Consider the following 15,809-nt stretch of genomic DNA (forward strand, 5'->3'; position numbering starts at 1 on the left):
CTTGTTGTCTCCCCCAATTAGAAGTTAAGCTCCATGCAACCAAAGATTGTTACATTATTTGTATTTCTATCCCCAACACCTAGCCTAGAGGGTGCCTGGTGCACAGAAGGCACTTAATAAGTGCTTGTTGATTGATTGACTCAGTTAAATCACTAGCAAATGACTATGCACTGTAATTGCTTTGATCTACAGATTTCCTCTTCAGTGACAGACTTCTTCAACACTATGGTTTTGGGGAGGGGTGTATGTGTGTATGTGTGTGTGAACCCTTGAAAGCAAGTTTTCATGATCTTGTTTGCCTTCCAGGAATCCTCCCTGCATTTTGTGTCACCAGCTGAGGTGGCCCTGACACCCCCTCTGAGGCCTGGAGAGAGCATGTATAAACGGAATGGCCTGATGGCCAATGTTCTGGTCACCTCCGCGACTCCCCAGGTAGGATGCTCAGGGTGGGGGAGGTGGCAGGGGGCAGCCATACCTGCTAAGCAGTGCCAGCTTACTTTGGCCTCAGAGGGACTCCCTGCTGCCAGGGGACATGCTCGGCTGCTACCTCCTGAACAGAGTTGTGTTTGACTGCAGGCCTCGATGAATGCTGTCATTCTAAGTGCTCAGGCTTCCTCACACTCCCACCCCCACGGGAGCCAGCTACTGCCAGGCTTTGGACAGTTGTTATATTTGGGGGACAGTCTTAAATAAATCAAGCCTTGACTCTCAGTATATTTTTTGAAGTCGCTCATTTCAAATTAAAATAAATATTCACAACTTGTCCAATGTCACGAATGCCATGTTCCATTGAGATGGTAAGAAATGATTGGCATTTACCCAAAGAAACTCTATGAAGGCCCTGGACATTTCAGAAGAACACACTATTGATAGGAGATAAGTAGCACATCCCAAAATAGATTGTGATTTCAACTGACCTCATCTGGTGATTTCCCCTTTCTGATGCTTAAAAGCCTGGAGCATGAGTGCCCTGCTCGCAGAGTGACCTGTGCCAGTGCCACCGTGGCCTCAGCCCTGGACACTCACATTGTCCATCTGTTGCAGCCTAACTGTTGCCTAGAAATGCTCAGGAGGCATTGTGGTCACTGAGGGTCTCTGGGGTTAGCACCCTAGCCCATCTATGTTGTGTAGCAAGTATTCCAGACTTGTAAAACTTTTATAGAACCCTGACCCTTCCCTCTCCCCTACATTCTTCTAATTCTACCTCTGCATCACCATATTAATTCTGGAAGATCACGTCAGCCCTGGCACTTCCATCCTGGTAGTATCCTTTGCCCCTCGGGCCCCTCTCTCTGATTGGAGGTGGAGAACCTCCATTTAAGAAGGGTTCCCAGGCCAGCCATCTCTTCATTTCCTGCCAGGCTGTGTTCTTCTGGACTTCTCTGTCATGACGCCTTACCAAGTGCTTCCTCTTCCACCCCAACCCCTTCACAGCTTCCTTTTATGTTTCCTTCCCCATTAGAATGTAAGCTTCTTGAGGTCAGGGACTCTTTCTTTTTGCTTGTATTTGTATTCGCAATACTTAACTCAGTGCCTTGCACATAGTAAATGCTTAATAAATGCTTGTTGACTGACTGACTGACTTAAGCAGAACAGTTTGAATGCCTCTTTAAGACAGCCCTTCAGATATTTGAAGACAGCTGTCCTATCCTCTGAAACCAAGTGTTCTTAACATTTTTTGTGTAGGGGCTCCTTCAGCAATCTGATGATGCCCATGGACCCCTTTTCAGAATAATTTTTTAAATGCATAAAATATATAGGATTACAAAAGAAAATGATTATATTGAAATATAGTTATAAAATAATTTAGGAAAAAAAAAACCGAAGTTCACAGATCCCAGGTTAAGAACTCCTACTATATTCCAGGTTAAATTGCCACAGTTCCCATTAAATAAACCTCTGGTTCCTTTGGTATCTTGGTCACCCTCCTTTAGATACATGACAATTTGTTGTTGTCTTTCCTAATGTGTTTCCAGGACTGCACACAGTATTCCAGCTGTGGTCAGACTAGGGTAGAGGACAGTGGGACTGTCACTTTCCTTGCTTTGGACCTTAGTTATTTCTGGTTGCTTATACATGGTCACTTGAAAAAAATAACCAGAAATCTAGGTGAACCAGTTTCTGAAGAAATTAGCAATTAAAAAAACCTTCCTCATGTTGTTTCCCATCTGGATTCTCTCTCCCTCTCCCTCTGACCTCTCTCCCTACTCTTCCCTCCTCCCCCCTTGTTTTTCTCTGTGTGTCTGTCTCTGCTTTTCTCTCTCTCTCTCTCTCTCTCCTTCCCTCCCCCCTCTCTATCTGAGCTTGGTCTTTAGCATGTGCATAGGAAACCTGTAAGTAAGGGCGCTCTGGTTCTGATAGAATTGTTGCAAACTCATCACTATCACCACTGTCAGATCTCAGAGTCTCTCCTGGTCTCAGCCCTTACAGGGGACCTGATGTTTTCAGTGGTTATGGAATGACTGAGAGAAGGCAGTTATACAGCAAGTCCTGGGAAAAGTCCTGGACTAGGTGCCAGGAACTTTGAGTTCAAAGTCTTGGCTCTGCCTTGAACTTGTTACATAATTGTGGACAAAACCACCTGCCCTCTTGGGGTTTCACGTATGATTCTATGTCTGTACATTATTGGAGTTGTAGGGCAATAGTGGTGACTCTAACACAGGTCATCAACCTCAGCATGTCTAACCTTTCTCACCCAGCCTGCTGTTTGTTTGCCTTGTACCTGACACCTATGGAGTGGTAGATTACGTATACCATATATTTAACACTAGAACTTGATTCCTTCCAAGGTACTGACTCCCTTTAGCTTGTAAATTGTCAGCTCTGGATTCTCTTTCACATCAATTATTTAAATAAATCTACAGTCAAAGAAGTTGTTTTTTACTTTGATTTTTAGAGTTCAATATATTCTATTAAGTATAAGACATATGGTACCTCCGAATTTGGAGCCAGGTTTCAAAAAAGTCTGTTACTAGAGGGTTGCTAAGGTAAATCAGCAAAACTCAATTTAAGGAACCTTAAAGTATTGCATAGGAGTTAGATTTGTGGTCTAAAAAAGAATCCTGAGCATAGTAGGCACTTATAATGAGATCAAAGAGTTTAGAATTCTAAGGGACTTTAGAGGTCATGTAATTGATTTCCGTTGTCTTACAGAAGAGGAAACTGAGGCTCAGAAAGATTAAGTGGCTTGACCAAGGTCATATAGGTAGCAAAATAGCAGAGGTGGGATTTTTTTAGATACTATTTTTAAATGTAGTTTTATTCTGAACTTAAAACATAAAACAAGCATTTCTGTAACATAGTAGAATAGAAAAAATGATTGTACATGAAACTACATCCAGAGAAAGAATTGATAAATAGAAGTTATGTGTCTAATGGTTTTACATATACATGTATATGTATATATGTGTGTATGTGTATATATACACATACATATATATATGTATAAATATACATACACACATATTTATGTCTAATGGTAGCCATCTCTAGGGTGGGGGGTGGAAAAAAAGGGGAAAAATAAAGTTACATAATAACTTTGTTATACATTTAAAAGAAATAGCAAGTTGTACATAATAGATTTGCAGAGGTTGAGTTTAAACTCAGGCTCTTGAACAAACTAATGAATAAAAATAGGAGGGTGAAATAAGGTCTTTGAAAAAGTTGCGGTGAGGGGAAGTGAAAATAGTTAGAAGTAGAATGGTATACAAACGTTTTAGGATTGGAGAAAATTGAATTATCAGGATTTTATGCCTCTCAAATGGAATGGCATTTTGGGACTTCTGCCTGGCAGTTTCTTCCTTGATTTAGCTGGAGTGTAGACATACTGCTAATTCTTAATATTGTTTTGGAGAATCCATGGAAATGATAATGATTTTGATATGCAAGTCCTTTATTCACTCAAGTTTTTCATTTGAAAAATGAGGGTGTGGGAGGAGATGACCTGTAATATTCTGTTTGGTGTCCTAAGCTCCCTTCCATCTCTAACATTTAATGTTCTAAGGTTCCTTCTAGTTTCAACATTCTATTTTTTCCTTATCTAATATTCTGTGTTCTGGAGTTGATCACAGCTCCTGTATTCTACAACTTCATGGGATGATATAGATGGGAAACAATGCTGGAAGTGTTAGTTGAGTAAGAAAATCCATGGCAAGTAGAAGGCAAAAAGAAGAAAGCCATGAATAGGGAAGCAGCCCAGAGACATTTTGAAGCCAAGCCAGCTTGAAACCTGGAAAGGATTTGAGACACCCCTAAAAGTTGAATGGGTTGCCTTAGGAAGTAGTTGGTTCCATTTCAAAGGAGGTCTTGAAGCAACAGGTAGAGATGACCACTTGTTGAAGATGTTGTAGAGGGGAGTCTTGTTTAGGTATGGGTTGGAATACATGGCCCAAGTCTCTTCCAATTTTGACACTCAGTGATCCACATCGAAGTATGCTTTCCAATTAGAGCTTAGTGTTAAAAGAGCTATTAAGACTTAGTGATGTTAAGTATTAGGCTTTAGATATTAAAAAGGAGTTAAGAATTTATTGCTCTAAAAATTCCTATTTCATAAATTAAAAAAAAGCATTTCAACACCATTCTTAACTTAGTGTTGAAATTATATTTTAAGAAGCTAATTTTTATTTTTGGAATAAGTTTCAGTTGTTTGAATAGAGTTTAAATCAGTGGCTAGGTAGTACAATTGAGCCTAGAGTCAGGGAGACTCATTTTGCTGAGTTTAAAGGTAGCCTCTGACACTTACTACTTGTGTGACCCTGGGCAAGTCACTTAACCCAGTTTGCCTCAGTTTCTTCATCTGTAAAATGAGCTGGAGACGGAAATGGCAAACCACTCCAGATCTTTGCCAAGAAAACCCCAAATGGGGTCATGAAGAATCAAAGAATCAGACATGACTGAAAATGATTGAACAACAACAAAAAATAAAGGAAACATACTGGTGTAGGGGAAAAGGACACTCCATGTGAAGTAAAAGATGTGGGTTCAAGCCCCAGCTTTGCTATTCACTACCTATGTATTCTTCAGCAAGTTAACCTGTTGAGCTCTGTTTCCTTCTTCGTACAGAAACAACTTTGGACTAATAGGTTATCACTCAGCTCTCTTCCAGTTTTAGAATCGTATTCCCCTAGGTGGAGAAGGGCAATATTGCCACCTGGTGGCACTGTACCAGAATTGTAGGAGCAGTATTTTGGGAAACGAATAAACTACATACAGTTTAATTCTGCAAACCCATTATGAAGTGAAAATATTTCTCACACTGTCCATGCTGTAGCCTGGCAGGCAGAGTCCTTAAGATCAGACTAACAACTGCATGACCTGAATTTAATCAGCCCTAATAACCAGAGCGATTTAACACTTTCTCCCCCACCCCTATGGACTGAAGCTAGACAGACACATAGATCATGATTCTGTAACATCTCAAAGTTTACAAAGTGCTACTGTACCACAGCAACCACATGAGGGAAGGAGTACAAGCATTATTGTATCTTTTTGCAGAATAGGGAAACGAGGCTAAGAGATTAAGGGACTTGGCTAAAACTGCACAGTTAGTAAATATAAAAGCTAGGGTTAAAACCCACATCTCTGACTCTTTTAACCACCATATCATTCTACGTTTTCTGTATCATCCATAAGATCCCACTTTGGGGTGAGGTGAGAGGTAAACAAACATTAATTACATACTTTTCTTGTAAACTCATTGAGGGAATGTTGGAGACAGTATTCTTTTTCAGATGTAGAGCTAATTAGATGACTTCTAAAAATAATTGATAATAACAACAATACCAATGACTGGCATTTATGGAGCTCTTTAAGATTTATAAAACACTTTACAAATATTATCTCATGTGACCCTCACAACAAGTCTTAGAGGGAGGTGCTATTATTATCATCATCCCCATTTCACTGATGAGGAAACTGAACCTGAGATAGGTTAAATGACTTGTCCAGGGTCACATAGCTAGAGAGTGTCTGAGGGTGGATTTGAATTTAGATATTTCTGGCTCCACATCTAGCACTCTATTCCCTGAGCCACCTAGCTGACTTCTAAGATATCTTCACTTTGTGAGTCTGGTTCTGAGAATAAAATGCTGGAACTTTCAAAGATTTTTAGCAATAATTGAATACAACTATCACCTCCATTTTATAGATGAGAAAACTGAGCCCCAGTGAGGTTATTTGACTTCCTAAGGTGACAGAAAGTAGTTATTGAAAGAGCTTGGGACTAAAGCCAAGGTCTAGCAACCTTTGTACTAACTCATACTGTGTTTCATACACTACATTGAAGAGGCCATTTCCATAGGCTCGGTCTATTGCTCAGATGATTGAGCTATTGGGGAAAAGTATATAGCAAGAGATAGAACTTGGAAGCTGCCAAGTTGTTCTGTGGTAGCAGTTGGAGTGGGGAAGGGTATAGGAGATTTGAAGGAGAGATGAATAACTAAAAAAGCCTGAGAGAACTTGTAGGAACATTGAAAGATTAACTTGCTTGGAAAATTCACTAGCCACAAAGGCTGTCTGTGAGACTAATGTGAGAACCTTTGGCAAGGACTACAGATTTGAGGGAAAATTCATGGAACACAATGCTAATGCTAGAAGAGATTTTATAACAGAACATTAGAGTTGGAAGGGCCCTTGTAACGTAGACAGTCAGAGGTGAGAAAGACCTTAGAATGCAAAATGTTAGAACACAGAATATAAAATGAGTAGTACAGTTATTATACCCATTTAACAGATGAAATTATAGACTATCAGAATTCAGAAGAACATTAGAACATAGAATTTTAAAACACATAGATTTCCTGAATTGTATGAGACATTAGAACAATGTCAGAATAGAGAACTAAGGATGTTAGAAATGAAAGAGGACCTTGGAACATAGAATGTTAAAAACAAAAGGAACCTTGGACCATAGAATGTTAGAACATAGAATATAGAAGCACAAATAACTCCCTTTTACCATTGACAGAAAAAGAATCACTTGTCTTAGTGCTCTAATTATTAAAGTCTTTACTGCCTCAGTGGTAAGCATTCTTTTTTTTAATACAGCGGGCTCATTTTTTGGTGATACAAGGCTATTGAAACTCATTGGCTTCAGCTGCTGTCCACATCTCTAACCTCACATTTCTCAGTTGTTGACTATTGGGTTTTCTTGCTAGCTTGAATACACTGTAGTCTCTAGTAAGCCTGCACTTTTCCCCAAATGCTGCCATTTTGGAAAGAGTGAAGCAAGAAGGTATAAATGCAAGCAAATTCCCTAAGCCCCAGTCCAGACTGGTGAGGTTAATGGAAACCTCACCAAAGCCACCCTCTGAGTTAGGAGGAATGAAGCCATTTATTAATTGGAGCCTTCCCTTTGGGAGAGGAGAGATAAAAAAAGGCTGCTCCCAAGGATGGTATGAGTAATGCCCCAAGATCCCCACAACTGTGGGTTCTGGGCAGGCAACATTTGAGATTTCAACCCAATGTTTTATAGGAAACTCTGTTTATTTGAATCTCTTTTAAAATGCAGTATTCACAGTACTCCTATTAATCTAAGCTATTCTAATAAAGATAGCTTTCACTCAGGGCTCCCTAACCAATGTGCTGTACCTCCTTTTGCCAACAAACAGGCTTTTAATTTCAAGAGAGAGCTTTTGCTTGCCACATAAATGCTATTTCTAACAGTAACTTGCCTTGTGTTTTGTGTAACATTTTCCAGACTGATTTCAAGTTTAAATACAACACACACACAAAAAGATTTAAGCCAGGCCCTATTTGACAGATATAAAGTTACTAATCCTTTCCCAACACCTCCAGACAGTTTCCCCCATTTGAGAGAATAGAAAAGAGCCACTTGTATCAGTTGGGTCACAGAATCATAAAATCATAAAATCAGAAACTGGAAAGGACTTTAAACCATAGAAGGATGCAGCATGGTATAGTGGAAAATATATAGGACATGGATTCAGTGGGCTTGAGTTGAGAATCTTGGCTTGACTTTTTTCAACCTGGCTGACCTAAGGCAGGCCTTCATTTTTTTTTGTTTGTGAAAAGAGGGTGTTGGACTGGACTATAAGCTCTCAAATTCTCTAATTCCTGTGAATGTTAGGATACTATGTCAGAGCTGGAAGGGATTTTAGAACGTAGAATGTTAAAGTATAGAATATTAGAGTAGGAAGGGATCTGAGACCATGAGATATCAGAGCTGGAAGGGATGTTGGAGGGTATTCTGTCCAACCAGTTTGTTTTAAAGAAGGGGAAATTGAGACCTGGAGAGATGAAGTGACTTCCTCAAAGTCATACAGCTAGTAAGGAACAAAGCTGGGATTCAAACTCGAGTCTTTGGTGTTTGAATCAGATGCTCTTTCTATTACAACAGGCATCAAATACAACATCTCCTCCCTCAGTGGCTCCAGTACAGCCGAGTTAAGAAGTCATTGACTTGAGGGTACCTTCCATACCAAGAAACTTTAGTCGTGTTTCTTTTCCTTCTGCAGGGCAGCAGCAGCTCAGACTCTCTGGAGGGACGGAGCTGTGACTACGCCAGTAAGAGCTATGATGCCGTTGTTTTTGATGTATTGAAAGTAACTCCTGAGGAGTTTGCTGTAAGTAGAACGTAGCTCATCCTATGGGATGTGTGACCTTTGGGAGGTGGATATGGGACAGATCATTAGCTGATGCTGTATTATTTTAGGAACAACTCACATTTCTATAGCACTTTAAGGTTACAAAGTACTTGCCTCACAACCATCATGTGAGGTAGATAGCACTGATATTATTATCTCCATCTTACATAGGAGAAAACCCAGAGAGCTTACATTACTTAGCCACAGACATATAGAATAGTGTCAAAACTGGAATTTGATTCTAGGTAGCCCACTTTTCAAGCCCAGTGCTCTCTGAGCCCCCATGCTCCCTTTACGTTAATGAGTTACTATATCCAGTTCCTTGACAGCATTAATTAGCTATTACATTTTTAAGAGCTGTAATTAAAAAAAAAACAACTATGGTGTTACCCCTTTCTCTGCAGGTAAGGTACCAATAGTATCATAAAATCATATAATCTTAGAGCCAGAATGGACATCTAATACAACCTGTATCCAAACAGCAGTCTCTTCAGTGACACCACAGGCATCTAAAGGAAATCTGCTTGCTACACTTTTTAACAGCTCTAATTGTAAAGAAGTCTTTCTTTTTACATCAAGCTCAAATCTACCTCTCTGCACCTTCACCCACTGTGCCTAGTTCAGCCCTCTGGGGCCAAGCAGAACATGTTGAATCACTCTGCCATGTGGAATTCCTTCAAATACTTGAAGATAGTAATTGTCCCCTTCCTTCTCTTAAGGCTTCTCTTCTCTAGGATAAACATCCCCAGTTCCTTCAGCTGATCTTCCTGTGACACATGGTGTCTGGTCCTTTCACCATCTTGGTTGCTTTCCTGTTGATATCAGCTTGGGGTCAGTCTCCTTCCACCAGAGTCCTTCTCCCAGTGTCCTTCACTAGCGGTCTTCTCAGAACTTCATGCACAGGACTCCATATGTGGCCTGACCAGGGGAGAGGATATCAGCATCACCACATTGCTAGCCCTGCATATTGTACCTCTCCTAATGCAATTCAAAATAGTATTTGCGTTTTTAGTTTCTGTGTCCTACTCTTGAGCTTGTAGGCCACTAAAACACCAAGATATTTTGCATGTGATATTTTGTTTCTCTCTTTCCCCCCATCTTGTACTTGATATTCATTGTTTTGAAATCTAAGAATAAGACTTTACATTTTCAAAAGTTATTAAATTTTATTTTATGTTATTCGATTCAGTACAATAATCTGGCCTGTTATCCAAATATTAGCGGCCCCACTTAGTCTTATGTGTTATGTCATCTGAAAAACACATATATAAAGTACTTTGAAAACCATATAATGTTTTATCAGTACTGGCTATTATTACTATTAGTGGGATGATGGTGATGATGATGATGTCATCTATACCTTTATCCAAGTCACTGATGAAATTGTTGGCTAGCACAGGGCCAAGGACAGATCATTAGTTTGTTCCACAAGACATTACCAAGTTGCCGTGGACCTCTTCTACTAGCAACTTTTTTATATGATCCTTCATCAAATTTCAAATAAGAATAAGAATAATAACTGACATTTCTATAGTGCTTTTAACTTTTCAATGTGCTTTATTTTCCTATTTGGGTCTGCCTACCATTACTATCATCTTGTCCATGTATAGCATGAGAGGCTTCATCAAAGGCATGGCTAAAATTAGATATATGATGTCTCCATCATCCCCCTCATCTACCTGTCTAGTAACTCTGTCAAAAAAGGAAACAAGATCACTCTGGTAGTGTGGTGCAGGAAGAGAGTGATGTGTATGGAGTAAGAAGATCTGCATTTGAATCCCAACTCTGCCACTTAATGTCACTTGTGTGACCATGGAAAAGTTACTTAATTAACTTGATCCTCATTTTCCTCATATGTAAAATGAAGGGGTTGAATTAGATGAGCTGTAGTTTACTTGGAACTCTAAATCTATGAGGCTATAATCCTATGACCTGTTCTTGGTGGAGTCACATTGGTTACTAATGAGGACCGTTAATTCTCTTGCTGCAAATGCTCATAAATTATCTCTTTAATAAATATGATCTAGAATTTTGCCACGAATTTGAAGTTAAGCTCACTGGCCTACACATAGGAGACTCAACTTTCTCTTTTTGAAAATTGTTATGATGTTTTACTAGTTCCAGTTTTATGGTACCTTTCCTATTCTCCACAGTTTTTCAAATATCACTTAACAATGCCTCAGTGATCACATGGTCCAGTTTTTTCATCTGGGCCTGATGTCTTGAAATTCACTGATGACAAATAGGTGCTATCTTACCTTCTGATCTTCAGTTTCAACTTTGTAGTCATCATTTTTCATTCAGTCCTCAGTCCAACTAACATTCTCCTTGGTAGAAAAAATAGAAGCAAAATGGAGTTGAATAATTTTGCCTTGTTTCCACCATCCATTAGCATCATCTCATCCACCACCTCAAGTAGTAATTCTGTCTCTCCTTTAATCATCCTCTTGTCTTCACACAGTGATTTTTTAAAAAGCCCTTTTCATGGTCCTTAGCATTTATGATGAGCCTCAGTTCCTTCCTTCCAATCTCTTCTCTTCTCTTCTCTACTCTTCTCTTCTCTCTCTGTCTCTGTCTCTGTCTCTCTGTCATTCTGTCTCTCCATCTCTCCTTTCCATCTTTCTTTCCATCTCTTTCCCCATCTCTCTCTCTCTTCTTCCTCCTCTTTCTTTCAGGCCTCATTCCACTATCGATCAGCACAGAAGTTTTGACCTGCTCTGTTTTGGACCTGAGCTCATTCACCCCTCCTTAGGCAACTTGGTGGTTCCTTGCTCTTGGAAGCTCACCGTATTAGTACCTAACTTAGTTCAGACACCAATCAGCATAACCCATTGCATCTCATAACCCTTGACGTTTACAGACCCACCAGCCTTAGCCTCCCCAACAGCTAGGATGACAAGTGTGTACCACTATGCCTGACTTCCTGATGTTATTTTTATAGGACTGTACCACTCTAGCAATAACTAACATTTATACAAAGTTTACAAAGCATTTTACATATATCTCATTTGATTTGATCTTCACAAAAACCTTGTGATACAGGCGTTGTTATTATCCCTATTATACAGATGAATAAATTGAGTCTAAGAGAGATTGAGACATGACCAAATCACTCAGCTAGGAAGTATTTGAGGGGGTATTCAAATTCAGATCCTTTTATCTCCAAGACTGGCTCCTTATCCACTATGCTATCTAACTGTATCTTCTATGTTTGTCTCTGTGTATGTATTTATTTTCTATACATATCTTAAAAATCCAAATTAGTTGTTGAGTTCCCTATGCATCCTCATTGGTTCCTTCAGATAGTTCCACCTTTTCTTTTTCATTTGCGTTCATGACATTAAAATTTCCTTCTTGAGAGCTTTCCATTATTCTTGTGCTGTCTCCCCTATAAGATTTTAACCCAGAGAATTCTCTTACTTTTCCTTTTTTTGGGGGGGGGGGAGTGTTTGCAATCCACTCTCTTGAGATCTAAGGCCCGTATCTGCTTATGCCAAATTTTCTACTCTTTTATCCAAGATGGAGTGGCCATGTACTCTCAAGTTTTCTTCAGTGAGTTTTTGGACTTCCTTTTCCATTTGGACAATTCTGCTTTTTAAGGCGTTCTTCTCCTCATTGGCTTTTTGGACCTCTTTTGCCATGTGGGTTTTTAAGGTGTTATTTTCTTCAGTATTTTTTTGGGTCTCCTTTAGCAAGCTGTTGACTTGTTTTTCATGATTTTCTTGCATCACTCTCATTTCTCTTTCCAGTTTTTCCTCTACTCCTCTTACTTGCTTTTCAAAATCCTTTTTGAGCTCTTCCATAGCCTGGGCCTGATTCATATTTTTCTTGGAGGCTTTGGATGTAGGAGCTTTGACTTTGTTGTCATCTTCTGGTCATGTGTTTTGATCTTTTTTGTCACCAAAGAAAGATTCTATGGTCTGACTTTTTTTTGGTGAAGTTTGCTCATGATCCCAGCCAATTACTTGACTTATAAACTCCTTGTTAAGGTAGGGATCTGTTTCCAGTGTGGAGAATGTACTGTCCCAAGCTTCAGGGGTTTTGTGCAGCTGTTTTCAGAGATACTTCTAGGGACCTGTAAATTTTCAGTTCTTCCAAAGTGGTATGATAAGGGGCCTGTGCTTTGGTCTATGAGTAACCACAAGCACTCTTTTCTTCCTTGGAACTGTGAGGAGGATTCCCTCTCCACTGCCACTACAAGCTCCACCATGCCAGCACTCCTCTTTACCCCAGAACTGCCACACAAAACTGTGACCCAGATCCAAGCACAGGCAAAGCAAGAGATTCCTGCCTCAGCACCAGCAAAGAGATCCCTGCAATCCTCCTCTGATCAGCCACTCGAGTCCTTCTCAGTCTGGGGGCCAAGAGCTTAGGAAGCAGCCACTGCCCTGGGGCTGCACCAAGACTAGGACTGGGACCAAGTCTTTCTCTCATAGAAAGGTAATAGACCTTTCCTACTGACCTTCTAAGTTGTCTTTGGTGTTTGTGGATTGAGAAGTCTGGAAACCACCATAACTGCCCATGATTCAGTCCCCTGAAGCCTGCTACAGGTTCGCTGAGGCCTGGTCTTTGTCTGTGTGCCTATGCTGAACTTCACTCTTCTTCCAGTTCTGAGTAATAGATCTTTCCAATCAACCATCCAGGTTGTCTTGAGCTGGAGATTTGTTTCATTCTGTCTTTTTGTGGGTTCTGCTGCTCTAGAATTTGTTTAGAGCTATTTTTTACAGGTATTTGGAGGGGTTTGGGGAAGAGCTCAAGCAAGTCACTGCTTTTACTCCGCCATCTTAGCACTGCCCCTTAGGACCCTCGCAAGTTTTCATTGTTTCTACTATAGTGATTAGTTCCTTCTTACTGGTCAGAATCATATTCAGAATAACAATTCCCTTCATCATTCCCTGCGCTGTTGAAGAATGAAATTATCATTTAGATGAGTCAGGGGTTTGGCGAGAAGCACCCCAGATGTCTGGCTAGCTGATGTCTTCCATCAGTGCCAAATTCATGATCTGTTTCTTATTTTCTCCCTTTGTCCAGGTGTGCTGTAATACATTCTTATAACAAGATTCCTTTTGGTTTTGTCTTCTTTGTATCCCCACCCAAATGTTCTCTACTGTACTACCCTTCTGGTCCCTAGATTTCTATAAAATGTAATGAGTTGAAAACTCCATTAAAGATATTCTCAGCCCATAGAACAGATGCAAGTGTCAACAGTATGAGATAGGCTAGCCCTAGCAGCTCTCTTAACCCAGAACTAGTTCATCTCTTGACTCTGTACTCAGGCTTTACTCTAGGGGCAATGCTGTTGTTGGCCAGAACTTGAAAATGAAAGATCTTAGTCAGCAGTGTACTGGTAAATGTTTAACAACTAGATCTCCAGGGGGGTGGGGAACATAAAGTTTAATCTGCATTATTAATATTTCTCTGTCACTTTCTTCAGTCTAGACACTGAACAAAAACAACAAATCAAGCCCTGATTTATAGTGTTTGCTGATTTCCAAGGTGTAAATTTTCACACTGAAAATTTAACAATCATCTTTCATGAGGCAATATGAGCTGTTTCTAGCACACTCCCAGTCTCAGTGATTTGTGGAATCAGTCCGTGCCATTTGGTGCACATGTGCTTGTTGACACATGTATATATGTTTAAGTACATTCCTTTGCATGCATACATGATCACTTTTATTGTGCTTAGGGCCAGTGTCTTACCTTTCCATGAATACACACATTTAGATACATATGTGTATATATCCCAGAGTCAGCCTACTGGAGACTATCATAGAATCTTAGATCTAGAACTGGAAGGAACCTCGAAGGTCCAGCCCTCTTTTTTTACAGATGAGCAAGCTGACTCTTTGCATTGTACTGGGACCTGTCCTAGAGATAGGTTGAATTAATGGCGGATTCTAACCCCCAAGCCAGTAGATCTGGCCTTAGATTTAGAAAATGAATTTTCTCTTTAGTTGCTCAAGGTTCCCAGGGACATTCATGCCTGTGCCATGAAAAAAACAAAACAAAAGCAAAACTCTGGTTTCTTTTCTTCATCTCATGAAATGGCTTAGATTCTGTCTTGCCCTTCATTTAATTTTATTTCTTCATCTGTTCATTCATTCATTGGTTAGTTTATTTATCCATTAATCAATTAATCTATCTATGTATTCAATTTTTTATTTTGAGACTGGGTCTCCCTAGCTCAATTAAGCTGGAAGTGCAGCAGCTACTCATGGACCTGACCCCACTGCTGATTAGCACAGAAGCTTTGCCCTGCTCCACTTGTCCTGCTTACCATATAGGTGTTCGGTGTAGTATAGACACCTGAGCAGCTTTAGCCCTACTTTAGCTTAGAACTCCTGAGCTCAAGAGATCCACCAACTTCAGCCTCCCCCAATAGCTGGGATTACACTTGTGTGCCATCATGTCCAGCTGCCTGCTGGCTTTATAACTGATTCTTGACTCAGTGGGTGATTATGGACAAGCCACCAAACTTCTCCAAGTCTCAGTTTGTGTGCTGTAAAATGAGAGGCCTAGATCAGGTATTTTGGCTCTGATAGTCTTTGAGTGGAACCCTCTGACTCAGTCCAGATGTATCTGGAAGATGAATGGACAAGTATAATGCTGACATTATATACTTGGGCAGTTGATTTTTTTTTAACGCAACTATAGGTCTTTAAAATTATTCATGATGTAACTCCTCTAATTAGATCCAGCCCATTTTCTAGATTGCTAAGATTGTTTGGACCCTAACTTTAACATATTAGCTATCCCTCCCTGTTTCTTGCCATCTGCAAATTCGCTAAGCATGTCTTCTACACCTTTATCAAACTTATTGATTTTTTAAAATCCATACCTTTCTCCCCAGTAACCATCACCCTGTATCTTTTAGCTTCGCTGTGAAATATTGAGGCAAAAATAATACCTAACGATTTTTGCTTAACCTTGCTGTTTTTATCTATTCCTTTTTTGAGAGGTGGTGGTGGTGAGGGGAGAGACATATGAGGACAGATCTCCTTTGTGGTTTCCAATATCAACTTGCTATTTTATTTCCTGCCTGAATTCCAAGGATAGGCATGAATAGCAGTTTCTGCCAGTTCTCAGTCTGTGGGCTTGGGCCAGCTAATCCATCATGTAGCTGGGCACTGGGAGGAGACTCAGGAACAAAGGAGAGAGAGAGAGAGAGAGAGAGAGAGAGAGAGAGAGAGAGAGAGAGAGAGA

The 15,809-nt window shown here is 40.0% G+C and overlaps 1 protein-coding gene across 5 annotated transcripts in view; it reads left to right on the forward strand.

Moving 5' to 3' along the window:
• The first annotated feature begins 351 nt into the window (after positions 1-351).
• The window catches only part of LOC114047108 (ras-specific guanine nucleotide-releasing factor RalGPS1), a 490,091-nt gene continuing 474,633 nt past the window's right edge, over positions 352-15,809 (forward strand). For all 5 annotated transcript variants that reach the window (XM_027867848.1, XM_027867845.1, XM_027867844.1 and 2 more), the window contains exons 1-2: positions 352-432; positions 8,475-8,582. In XM_027867848.1, the coding sequence (XP_027723649.1) occupies positions 376-432; positions 8,475-8,582 (165 nt within the window). In that variant the 5' untranslated portion in view covers positions 352-375. The remainder of the gene's footprint in view (positions 433-8,474; positions 8,583-15,809) is intronic.

The sequence above is a fragment of the Vombatus ursinus genome, unplaced genomic scaffold (genome assembly GCF_900497805.2).
Source record: "Vombatus ursinus unplaced genomic scaffold, bare-nosed wombat genome assembly UNPS02014786.1, whole genome shotgun sequence".
Taxonomy (NCBI): Eukaryota; Metazoa; Chordata; class Mammalia; order Diprotodontia; family Vombatidae; genus Vombatus; species Vombatus ursinus.